This window comes from Eschscholzia californica, unplaced genomic scaffold, assembly GCF_041429995.1.
Source record: "Eschscholzia californica isolate CP2 unplaced genomic scaffold, dmEscCali1.0.p SCAF_1, whole genome shotgun sequence".
In the NCBI taxonomy this organism is placed as follows: Eukaryota; Viridiplantae; Streptophyta; class Magnoliopsida; order Ranunculales; family Papaveraceae; genus Eschscholzia; species Eschscholzia californica.
Genome location: NW_028238198.1, coordinates 14240611 through 14254243, shown reverse-complemented (window position 1 = coordinate 14254243; position 13633 = coordinate 14240611). Strand labels below are relative to the sequence as shown.

The 13633-nt window shown below is 33.7% G+C and overlaps 1 protein-coding gene across 1 annotated transcript; it reads left to right on the top strand.

Annotated features, from left to right (window-relative positions):
- Positions 1-468: 468 nt before the first annotated feature.
- Positions 469-2076, top strand: LOC147564368 (stress response NST1-like protein). Its single transcript, XM_086645426.1, has 2 exons — positions 469-1337; positions 1556-2076. The coding sequence occupies exons 1-2, from the start codon at positions 955-957 to the stop codon at positions 1947-1949; spliced, it is 777 nt and encodes a 258-aa protein (XP_086501552.1). The 5' UTR covers positions 469-954; the 3' UTR covers positions 1950-2076.
- Positions 2077-13633: the final 11557 nt, after the last annotated feature.

Genomic DNA, 13633 nt, shown 5'->3' with positions numbered 1-13633 from the left:
GAGGTCTAAAGTCCAACTAAGTCTAAAGTCCAACTAAGTCTAAAGTCTGACAAATTTATTACACTATTTATTGGCTGACGACTAACGTACACTGCTCAGTTTATGTGGCGAGTGAGACAAAATATTTTGATTTCTTTGCACACTTCTAAAGCGGTAAACAAGAGAGTGATTTAGACGGATTCTTTATTTATCATCGTCGTATTTTATTTTTATTTTTACTTTTAAAAAAATTGACTAAATATTTTATTTATATTCAAATTCGATAATTCCATGTATTTCTATAGGAATGGCATGGTCCTTGTATTTCTAAATCATATGACATCTCAATGAGAGCAGCTCTATTACCACATGAACAAAACCCTATGTGGATGAACCACTTTCGGTTCTAGAATACATTAACCCCCTGGCCTAGAGGCTAGACCGCTAGCGTAAAAAGTCCTTATAAGTTGGGATATTACTAAAAAGGCCAAACTTGAAGATAAGACCGATCGATAAGGCAGTGAATTTCTCTCTCTTTCTCTTTCTTGAATGTCACGGAAGTTAATAGACCATCAAGAACGTGTCAAACCGTGTCAGCCTTTTAGGTAGCGAATATGCCGCCGGCGAACGTTTTTCTATCTTCTCATCTCCTCTCATCACTTTCTCTCTCTATATTTTCCACTTTTCTCTCTCTATAAATACTTTCCTTCCCCATTCCTTCTTTTCTACTTATTATCTCTTCACCCTCTCAATCTTTATCCTATAAACTCACTTTCCTTTCCTATTCTTCTCCTCTTCAATCATCGATTGATGACAACAAACCTAATCTCAAAATTACTATCTTTACGAACTACAATCCGAAGAGGTGAAGGTTGAAAATCCAGATTAAAAGGAAATAAATATCTTAGTGAGAGAAAGTATCTATATAAAAGAAGAGATAGATTATCATCATCAGAATTCAAAAGAAGAAGAGAGATGTCTCTTGTTTTTGGTACCAGAGAGGTTTCCGTCGGACCGACCGTTGGATTTCACGGCGATGTTCATTCTCAATCAACAAAAACAACTTCCATCGTTGATCATGTTAACGAACTCAGTAATAACTTGAAGAGTTCAAGTTCGAATTCTTTCATTAATGGAGGTGAACTGAAAGATCAAGATTATAAAACGAAGATTTCTTGTTTCTCTGTAGATCCAGATTTAGGTTCTTACTCTGATAGTTCTTCGATTGATGATGTTGAGAGTAGTAGATCAAGTACTGATGATGATGAAGTTGGAGAAGAAGATGAGACTGAAATCCAGAGTAAATTTAAAAGTTCTTTATGTTCTTTGGAATCGCTTGAAGATTCTCTTCCTATCAAGTAAGTATTCTTCCCGATCTTCTAACTCAAGAACAATAGAACTGATCTGAAAATTTTGACAAATCATTTTGAGATTCAGTAATTAATACTCGATTATGACTAATTTCATGAATGATCTTCTTGATCCTAGAGATTTGGAAGTTTGAGATTGATTAATTTGTGTTTTTTTTTTTCTCTTGAGAAGATTCAATAAGTAATTAAGTTTAGGGTTTTTGTAGGAGAGGATTGTCAAATTTCTTCACAGGAAAATCAAAATCATTTGCAAATTTATCAGAAGCAACAACAGTAAGAAGTTTAGGAAAGATTGAAAATCCATTTAACAAGAGAAGGAGAACATTGATAGCTTGTAAAAGAAGAAGAAGATCAAGAACATTTTATACATCTTCAGTTAATCCAGTTTCAATGCCTCTACTTACACTTAATGAAGAACAAAGTGATCAAGATGATGAAGAACAAAGTGATGTTGATCATGAATCTGGTAATAACATCAAAGAAGAAGAAGAAGATAATGTATATTTGTCAAAGAAACATGAAAGTAGGAAGATCAAGAGCTATAAACCAACCAGGTGTTTCTCTCTAACAGATTTTCATCATCACAATCACCATCTTTAACAACAACAACAACCATCAATTAACTCTTTTTGTCATTGTTCATTAAGACCCCCCAAGTTTAATTTTATCTATAGTTTTATTTTATATTGTTGAGAGCAAGTAATTTCCCTATAATTAAGTATTCATAACTCGATCTGTTTTTTTTTTTTTTTTACATTAACTACGATAGTTATTACAAAGTAGTTGCATAATGATTCATCTTCGACCCCTTTAATGAATGCATTTGGAACATTACTATTACTATAAGATCAAGTCCAATGTAGGGATTCGGGTTTCTAATTCTGGGCTATTTAGGAACGTAAATGATCCTTTTGTCAAAAAAGAAGGATAGAAAGTAACACCGAAAATTTGTTAATGGTCATAAACTTTAGAGGAAAGATTATTAACTTTGATGTTAAACTATCTTCCTTGGGTTACATGATTGATAAGAAGGAAACACAATTGACTAAACTATTCCTATCCATATTTTGTTGGTTTTATGGTTATACCCTTTCTTCACATACTTATCTTGCATTCTTTGCTTGGAAGTTATGGTAATATTAAGATGAGACTTGGATATGGGAGATGTCCAGGTGATGTATACTTATAGAGTAGTCGTGTTGAGTGTTGGTTGGTTTTCAATTTTTAAATATGAAACATGTTACTTTCCAATCAACTCTTTTGAAGAATTAGATGTCCATAAATTAAGACAAGTAAAAACATTATTATGAGATGATTCCATAATCTACCCGAGCTCAAAATTTGGATTTGGCAAACAATGCCGTGGCCCGTGGTCATGTAAAAAGATTGCTAGTTTATTTTGCCCTGAAATCGTTCCAGTGGACTAAACCATGGCCAGAGACGGCTTAAAGGAGTTCATATAAATTTATCTTGTTGATCTTTTCAAATTGTAGTTTTTTGGATGGTAGATTCTTCCCCTTTCAACTCATCCACCAGTCGATATATAGGTTTAAAACGGTGAACTGGTCACAAATTGTAAACCAAACCAGAATTAACACTTCCCTTATTATATTTGGCGTGGTTGTTGTTGTTAGAGCAAGTTTAATGGCAGTCTGTCTTACGCCGAAAAAATTACTTTTTCACCTAAAATTTTTGGTCTCAGCTCAACCTCAAAAATTCAGCTCCAGCTTCAGCCTCTCTTGAGGCCGAAAATTTGTTTATGTGGGAACTGCGTGTGTGGCATTTTTGTTGGTGTGCGAGAAACGTGTGTGGTTTTGTGTATAGACAAAACACGTGTTTGAACTATTTTTGAAATAATATTTTTTTTTCAAGGTTGAAAAATTATTCGGGACCAACACGTTCATGGATGTATTTTAATTATTAATGTGTAAGTTGTTTTAGAATAAAAAAATTTAAAACTAATTACATTTAAAAAAACGAAAAAAAATGGAAGAAGATCCTGGCCGTTGGATTTTATTCAACGACCAAGATCATCCCCAACGGTCATGTTGGGGACTGCTTCAGCCGCCCTTAATGTTAGGGGTGACTGAAGCATCGGCTGGGGCCTCCGTCCCAACCGACTGCAATTTTTAGCCTTAGTCAGGTCCGCGTTGGAGTTGCTCTTAGATGGTAGAATCTTCCCCTTTCAATTCATCCAACAGTGGATATATGGGTTTAAAACATTGTATTTGGGGTGGTTGTTGTTGTTAGATGGTAGATTCTTCCCCTTTCAATTCGTCCAACAGTGGATATATTTTCAATTCATCCAACAGTGGATATATGGGTTTAAAACGGTGAGCAGGTCACAAATTGAAAAACAAAATAGAATTAACACTTTATTATGTCTGGTGTGGTTGTTGTTGTTAGAGTACAGATTTAGGAAATGCCCACCTAACTACATAATTATTTGGACAATCTTTAGTCTATTAGATTTATGGAAAAGCATAGGATACCTTATCTCTCACAATAAATAGTGTATACTGAGATTGTACTTGATAATTAGTTAGGTTATCTTGCTAGTAATGTTTTCCATTATTGATATCAATATAGAAAAGGATTTCAATATATTCTGAACCATGAAATGTGACCGTAAATTAGTTGGATTTTAGGGTCGTTTCTGTTATGGTTTAAACTTAGCAGTTATCGTCTTTAACACATCATTGATATACCAATGCGTTTGTGGTTATTGTCTTTATCACATCTAATTGATGTACCAATGCTGTATAGTGACAATCATAGTCAATTTTTACAAAAAAAATAAAAAAAAAAAAATAATCTACACTGAGGGACCTTTAGTTCATTTTCTTTTCAAAGATAAGTCTTATTTCTTATATAAGTTCAACAAAAAAAAAAAAGAAAACTTATTTCTTATGAAGTGAGAAACTACTGGATAAGGATGGTGATGGGGGGATGAGATGGACATAAAAAATATTTTGTAGGGTTTTAATTGTCTTTTCAATTTTGAGTTCTCACTTTTTGTCAAAAGATAAGATAAGATAGGGTGGACCAAAGTACACCATGGTGGTGATCTTATCCTTTGCCTTTTTTATTTTCCTTATCCTTCAAGTTTGTTTTTCTTCATACTGTTTCTTTGAAATGGGAACTGTCTATTAGATAAAAGCACCTGAGAGTGAAGTTACACAATCTCGGCCAGTTTCAGACTAGTTATTAGTTTCTGAATCTAGAAAATAGTCTCACATACTAGTCCTGACAGCCTTAGTTATGATTGTAGTATCACACACCGTCCCGATATATATGACGAAAGAGAATGACCTCTAAATCAACTATGATGCATCTTTCGCAAGTTCATCTAAGTATTATATGTGATATTAGCGTATATAATATTGAACCCGACGAATTTTCGCTCAGATGCTAATTTATGCAGTAGAAAATTTGGTAAAAAATTTAGAACAACAGTTAAATAGGCCGGATGTATTTAACATTTTCCTTTATTGATCTCTTTGCTTTATTGATGGGAAACTGTTTTGGAAAATTTTAAACACACTCACCATTTCTTTTATCTACACTGATAAGGATCGCAATTGACATTTTGTTGTTCGGTGAAGTGGCGATAGGCCCAGTAGACAACTGGGGGATGGAGAAGTTTTATATACACTCACCATTTTTACCTGCCACACTCGCATTTGGGTTGACTTAGTCAATTTGCCTCTTATTGGTCAAACTTATTAGAAAATACCTATAATCTTCCACGGCTCTCCCAACCTAAGGACTCTTATATTAATTCCTTAAAGCTTTTCTGTATTGTAAATATGTTGAAATCAAACAATTATCTTCCAGTGAGATCATTTTTATAGTTTTTATTGGTGTTTCAATGGTGAAAATCATGGAAAGAAGAAAAACTATAAAGACTGAAGAATCACCCACTAAAAATGTTTAGAAATATCTCATGATACCAGTCGGACAAATTGCGTTATAGGTCGACACAAAGCTACCAACACGTAATGAAAAATATTTGTGTCATCTTACCGACAGAAAACTTTATCAAATCAAGTGTTGTTTTATGTTCTCTTTGGGGAGGATTGTACCAATGCCTTATGTTAAACATCATTTTTCATCTTTTTGACAGTTTGAGTATAGCAACAGTTTCATCTTATCAATGAAAACGTATCAAAATTCTCTTCGGGTTCTCCTCTCTGATAGGTATGATTATATATGTTACACATCGGTTTCATCTTTCCAATAATACGAGCACTTAATCAGTTTTATCTTACTAACAAAAGCTGGTCAAAGCATTTGACCAACATGCATACGAAAAATGAGTGTATCAGGGTAAAATAGGTTTAAGTGTATATAACATTTCCATGGGGATGTACCTAGGATTTTCACCTAGGAATGTCCACATGGGCCATGGACAAGGAAGTATGAGGAAAGATATGTAGGTACTACACAAATTGCTAAACCCTTTACAAAATGAATAAATGCGGAGGGAGTTTCCTTTGAAAAGAATAAGTTTACTCTATTTAATAATTTATAATTATATACCGTTCAAAAACAATCAAATAAAAAGCTATAGAAGTGTTACTATGTCTAAATTAAACGAGAAACTTAAATAAAGACTTGGCCGTGTCAAATAGAAAGAAATGCATTTAGCTTAAGTCCTAAAAGCTTCCTCAACTCGCATAAACCATAGTCACGGAGAATTAAAATGTTATTCGTATAAATGAGTGAAACGTGAAATCCTTCTAAGTCACGAACAACTTCACGCTTGTGCCAAGAGATACCAATGCTAATTATTGGATAAAGAATACTTCCCTAGGTATTAGAATATGTAAATACTTAATCTAAATTTTCAACTCTTAGAATAAAGGCATAATACGTCTTCATGATAAAAAATAGAAATAAAAAATAATAAAATTACCTACAGTCCTGAGATTCGGATCTAATACCTCTTGGGTTATCAAAAGGGGTAAAAGAAAAACACTAATCTACTCCATGGATGATGGTGTAGTTAGAGTTTCATGGGTTGAATGAATTAGAAAAATTATATTTTATTTTACCAGTTATATTCAAACCAAAACTCAACATCCTATATTTTCTTTTATTTATTTAAATTTGACATTTTGTTAGTAATGGTTTAGCCAATGTAAAACTGCTATTTACTGCTAACAGTTATAAATTTACTTAATAGTTTAACAATTCAACATCCTGTATATGACAAGGGAAATTTTAAAAGGCTCCCGTTTTTGTTAAAAGGCCTCCCCGCTAAAAGCGCCCCTCATTATAACCCATTTGGTTATAGGGCCCCCTCTACAAAAGAGCACTTCCTTCATCAATATTTGACCTAACGGCAAAGTTAACGCCGTTAGGTCAAACTTAACCCGAGACCGGTGATGTTGACCACGCCACATCATCATCTTCTCCGGCAGGGTCGCCGGCCGGCCAAACTTCCGACCGGCGACCTTCAAAATTTTATTTTATTTTTTTATTCTCTCTCTCTCTCTCTACAGATCTAGAGAGAGAATAAAAAAAAAAAAAATTTGAAGGTCGCCGGCCGGAAGTTTGGCCGGCCGGCGACCCTGCCAGAGAAGATGATGATGTGGCGTGGTCAAATGATGTGGGTGAAATACACCTTTAAAGGGGGTTTTTTCACCCATTCAAAGAGGGGGGCCCTTTAACCAAGCTAAGTCAAAGGTTTTTTACTAAGTCAACGAAACTATGGGGAGGCCTTTTAACAAAAACGGGGAGGCCTTTTAAAATCTCCCATATGACAATTATAACAAATAGCCAATAGGTTTAATATTTCAGCTTCAAACATGGATAAGATGTGCATGTAATGATGCAAACCATTATTGCTCAAAGTCTTCCGGATTAGGTTATGTTTTTTTTTTCAATAGACCTGAACAGAAGTTCTGAGTTTTGTAATGTGCATTAACTTGAATAATACTGGGTTTTAATCTGTTTATTTCTCTAGTAAAATTAGATATTTAAACAATTATTCTTCATAAATTTAGACTTGGGTTGTAGCAGAAAACTCATGCAATTGAAGGCAGAGTCATCAGCCGATTTAGGACGCGAGGGGAACGACGACTCCCCTACGCTTCTCTCATTTTCCATTAATGCTACTAGAAACAAATATTTCTCGTTTCACCTCATTTCTTCATTGTGATCTTCTACTTCCATTTAACAAGGACCTATTAAATCTAGGGTCCCCCATAATCAAAATATCGAATTAGGTCATGAAAGATAATTTTGGTAACGAAAGAATCTTATTACATTACACATAAATTTCTAAAAATTTGTTTCTTTTGTAGAAACCACTTCATCTTTTGGTGTCAAAATATGATATGTGGTATAAAAGTGGATAACCTATTCCCCTTTTTCAAAAAAGGTCTTGGAGATTTTGTAATGCTTACTATCAACTCTTCGTTTACTTTGTAGTGATACTCTTTGTTTCTCTCTTCATCTTCGGATTCCTATCTAATGAGCCAGGACGTAATCTTGGACGTGAGGGATAAAAAAATAAAAGTTTTTTCTTTTTCCTTGCTTGTTGATTTCTTCATTTTCTTATGATTCCTTTGATTCCAGACATTTAACTATGACAAAATCAGAGAAAATGAAAGAGTCTCGGTATTATTTTGAATTCGAAGGAAAAACAGAAAGTCATCAGAAGAATCAGAAAGAGAGGGATTCGAACCCTCAGTACAAACAACTCGTACAACGGATTAGCAATCTGCCGCTTTAGTCCACTCAGCCATCTCTCCCAATTTAAAAAAAAAATATTCCTTTATTCTTTCTTCACTTTTATAGATAGAAAGAAATTGTATTTGCAATCCAATTCGAATTTATTCTATAAGGGGTCTATTTTCAATAGAAATTAAAAAACAATATATCTCTTTGGTTTCGTCCGAATCTCTTTGCTTCCGACCTGGCCTGGTCAGTGCACGCCTAGGCAGACCATTTTTGTGTCTTGTTTTATTCCAGTGAATGATAAATCAAATGGTTTATCTGATTTGAAAATAAGAATATTGAAGCAACAACAATAGAAGCAACAAGGACTATTTCCATCCCTCTGATATAGGATAGAAATGTCATTTCTTAATATTTTTCTCCATTTGCAAAAAAAAGACCCATCGTATTTTTTTAAGGTATAACTATAATTTAGTTATTTCTTCAAGGGACAACCTTTATTTGAACATTTGAATCCATAAAAAATACTATGATTTACTTCTACTAAATCCAATTGATTGGCCCGAATTTCTAAAATCTAACAGTTGAATATGAATAGGGAAAGGGTTGTCTTTGAGAAAAGAAAATATGGAACTTATAATTTATTTCCTATCCCCTCGCCCGACAAGATACGTCAACACTCCAATTTCATGATTCTGTTCTGAACCTATCTTGGTTACAGGATTCCCTTGTTCAACAAACAATCTATTGATATACAATAATTACATTGTAGGATTATGAAATTACGAAACATACATTATCTTGATTTGTTTTACATGGAGAATTTTAAACTCTGTTTAATGTGCAATGATGTTTACTCCATTGCTATGTTTATTTAGGTTAATTTTCACATACAAAATAGGGTGAAAAGAGAATTTTTTTTTTTCTTATTTGCTTTGTTTAAATCTCTTACTTTTCTTAATATTTATGTCCGCCTGTTTACTTCTAAATATTTTGTTTCTCTCAATCGTTTATCATCGTAATTTGTCTAACTCTGAAATAAAAACTATTTTTTTACTAGGATCTATTTCTTATTTTTACGTGGATTCCAAGATCATCTAGATTCAATATATGACTTTGACACATCATGAACAGTATGAAACCACGTTATAATTAAATAAGCTCTATGTACTTTTTTTGGAAACATAACTTCATATAATGCTACTATATAAAGACATTTTAGGTCCTAAAGGCTATAAAAAGACCTTTAAAACTATCTTAGGGTGTGAAAGTCATTTCAACCTTTAATTATACTAACCTTTTAACACAGGTCAATAAGTAATGGCTTTCACTTCCTCGGTCGAGTGTGACCTATGAATATTAGGAGTATATGCACACTACTGGTCAAACTGTTGTTGGACATTAGAAACAAGTTTAAGGACCAATAAAAAAAAACATATGATGAATGATTTTCAAGATAGGAAGATATTTAAAATATTATGAATTTTAACGAACAATAGAAAAATTATCAACACAAACACGTTATAAAGTGCAAAGTAATATGAATGTATATTAAACCAATGGCGAGAGCTATGACTTTACATTAGGCAGGAAAGAAAAATTGATTCGTATGACTAGTTTTGGAGGAGAAATTTAGTATGAATACACCAGTGTGTTGTTTGACTGTTAATTTGGGTTACATCGTTTGCAACTTAACCATAAAATCGGCAAAAATAAGATATAAACTGTGAATATTCATAGAAAATGGCATAATACTAGAGAATATCAAAGTTTTGCTCTTTGTCTTCAGTGCCCGTTTCACATCTATCCAAATTATGAAACTGTGTCTCGACATACGATTCGAGAACCATACGAAGCCATGCCATACGACGTGTGCAGTCGTTGGTTAAATTGTCTGTTAAGCTTTTCTCCACTAGAGTTGAGAATGATAGCGTCGGTAAATGGACCTATTTAGGTGGACAAAAGGATGATACATTGCTCACATTTTTGTCTGCATAGGTCAACCAATCTCTGTTGACATCGATCATCCTATTTTTTTAGAATAAATGAACAAAGTGGCCCTCACTCTTTTATTCTAGAATAAATGAACAAAGTCAATCTCACAATTTTGTTTAGAATAAATGAACAGAGTCAATCTGACAATTTTGTTTAGAATAAATGAATAAGGTCAGTTTTTTTTTGGAGAAATGAACAAAGTCAACCGTAACTTGCAAAATAAAAAGTCAATTGTAATTAAACAAATGAAAAGAAACCTCATCTCTCTGCTTAACCTCATTCACAATTGTCAACTTTATTATGAATCCATAAGTGGTCGCACATTACTTGAGTCAGATGTTTTACTATGCATGACCACATGTTTTACTTTACTAGATGTTTTACTTTATTATGATATTGGATTTGGTCTGAATGAGTGATTATGCTTCTTTGAATATAGCTCTTGCTCCTTAAAATATGGGTGGGAAATCTGGAAGAGTCCGGATACTTCTTTGACGCTCAAAACAGTCAGATTGTCCTTTGCAGTTAAAGAACGAGTATTGAATGATCTTTGTGGAGCGTACCTTCTTCGAAGTGATTAAGTGTCCTTTTATAGGATGCTTTGGACCGACTATTGATAGACGGTGAGATTGAAGCGGTTGAAATCCATCTTTCGGAATTTAGACTACTCTTCGGTAGTTGAGAGATTTAGGATTTTTTTTTTTATCGTATTTTGGATATTTAGATGTCCCTATGTTCAAGGATCCTTGTTAGATATCATGCCGAGTTGATAGATTTTCTAGGAGATGTTTCCTCTTTTTAAAACTCTAAAGCCTAAGTTACTTAAGTACTTAAGATCTTAGCCAACTGAGATCTTTGGGAAGATTCGGGATTAAGTCGGTAAGTGTGTGGCGTGCTTTTACCTTCCCATGTTCAGGGCTTAAGACATCGACGTTACTTACGTGGACCCCTACTCTTCTCGCGAATCTTAGGGCAGACATGGTTGTATTTGAGGCAGGGCAAGGCTGGATCTCCTAAGATGATCTTGCCGACCTCCTGATTCTGGACTTAGGTGATAGACCTCTTTGGGCTCAGTGGTCCTGTTGCTTTGAGACGGATTGACTCGTTGGCCTTTTTGTCTTTTCTTGACTTATTGACGATAGTCAACAGGTGACCATTTTATGTATCATGAGGATACATTTTGGAAAAATGACCTTTCATTTTCGTGTATTGTTGTTATGTCCTTATTTCTTTTTTGTTACCACATTTGCCCCTCCTATAAGAGATAGAGGATATCTAGACCCTCAAAAATCCTCAACCCGATCATTCCCTCTTCTCAAATTTTCACAATTGAGATATACTTCCTTTGAATGATCTCTCCTCCAGTACTTCTCAAAATCTTCATCCGATGACTAGATTTTATTGTAGATATGTTCATCTTTGTTTTAAGGTGTCCTTTGAATCAATAAGGGTTTGCGGATTCTTTGCTCCAAGTATATGTAAGCAAAATCCGTACACATCGACCTTTATGATCAACAATATGTCCAGAATGATACAAACTAAATTAATTTTAGATAATTATCTATATTATTGATACTATAGTCTAAGATAATAATGAATTGGAAAAATAAACTAAAATTTGATGACAAAGGGTATTAAACTCAGTGACTCCGTTGTTGTGATAGAAAATGCTTGCGGACTATGCTACACCTTCTTTCAAAAAGAAAAACTACGCTACACTTTTCTTATTGATACAACTTAAATTAAAAAAATTACCAAATTGATTTTGGTATTTAAGGGTCCGAAATCCTTAAAAAAGTTTTGCGGTTTGGGGAGGAGCACCTCTCAAACACGCCTCCGATTTTTCTGGGGTACAAAATTTTATACTTCCTCATCTTCGACCGTCACTTCTGACCACCACCACCGCTATATCACTCTTCTATCTTTTCCTATTCTTCCTTTCTGCTCCCTCCTCCCATTGTCACATACCTTTTCTATCTGCCTCCATCTCTTTAATCCTTCCTCTTTCTCTCTCCAAATATTCCTACGAAGGGAGGGGTTCCTTTTGTCAGGAACCAGTATGTTTACTAGTTTTGGGAGGACCCCCAAATCAGACATGGATTCTGACAACGTGGACTATCATTTTCGCTGGAATATGTTGAGAGATGGGGGAAAGAAAAATGATGGTGGTGGTCGAAAGTGAAGTAAAAAAGATTAAAAAAAATATTGCGGGCAATAATCGTTTGGTGGCAACCATTACGGTAGTGGAGAAGGAAAGGTGGTGGGTGTTAAGAAAACAAAAAAAACGTCAAAAAGAATTTACTCTAAATTTTGTACTTCGTGAAATTTTCTTGTTTCCCTGAAACGGTAGCCAAAGATAAAAAGACACGAGTGTTCGGTACTGAGTAGAAAAAAAAGATTTATTTAGAGTCTATCTCATTTTTCTATTTCCTATTAAAGTAATGAGTAATTAGATTAAAATATCATGTAATTTCTCTTAAGACTTATTGATCGGTCTAATAAACTAAGAGCATCTCCAATGCAACACTCAACAAAAACTCAATTAATACAATGTGTCAAGTATGAGTTGAGTTTCTATTTCCTAGGTTGCACTATTGAGACATTTAATTCAAAATTCATCTCCAATGCAACACTAAAAAAAACTCAACATTTACTTTAGATTTACTTTTGGTTCTTATTTTAATATATAAAATGTTGATGTGACCAATTGAGATACAACAATAAATGTTGAGATACTCAAAAGAAAACTCAACAATTGAGTTTTCTTTTGAGTATCTCAATATTTAATGTTGCCACATCATATTGAGACTCTAGTTGAGTGTTGCATCATCTCCAATGCAAAACTCAATCTTAAAATCTTAAGTGACACTTAGGATTTTAGAGTTTTTTAAGAAAAAATCTCCCCAATGCAAAATTCAAGTGAGATCTTAAGATGATGTGGAAGCAATTAATTTTAAGATGTCTCAATTAGAATCTCTATTTTTGAGATCTCTTTTGAGAGTTAAGTTTTCAAGTCATCAAATTTATTTTAGGACCAATAGAAAGTGTTTATTTCTCAACTACTTTTTCCTATTAAATGTATGTGCGACATGTGTAACTATTAGGGTTTTTTTATAGTGTTGCATTGGAGAATGAAATTAGAGACACTCAAGTATGCCACATAAGAAAGAGAATCTCAATTGAGAGTTGACACATAAACTAATTAAAGTTTTTTCTTGAGTTTTGCAGTAGAGATGCTCTAACCAGAGAAGTTTTATAAGGAATAGTCAAAGTTGTTGAAGGCAATCTTACCAAAAACATTCTCAGAAATGATCATCCAAAAAAATATTCGGAGGCAATTTAGTTGTGAAGCAATTCTCATCTTCCTTTTTCCAAGCAAAAGGTCGTCGACCAACATGAGTTCGTCGACTGACAACTCATATTTTTTTAGTTAACATCGTCAGTCAAAAGTTGCTAGCCGATGATTTTGTGTAGAGAAAAATAAAGATGGGCACTGCCACCAATTAGGTTAATTTGTTTTGAGGAAGTCTTGGGTGAAAATCATGTTACCTTTAACAAACTTTTGACATTGCCTATAAAACATAATAAACATTAAAACTTCC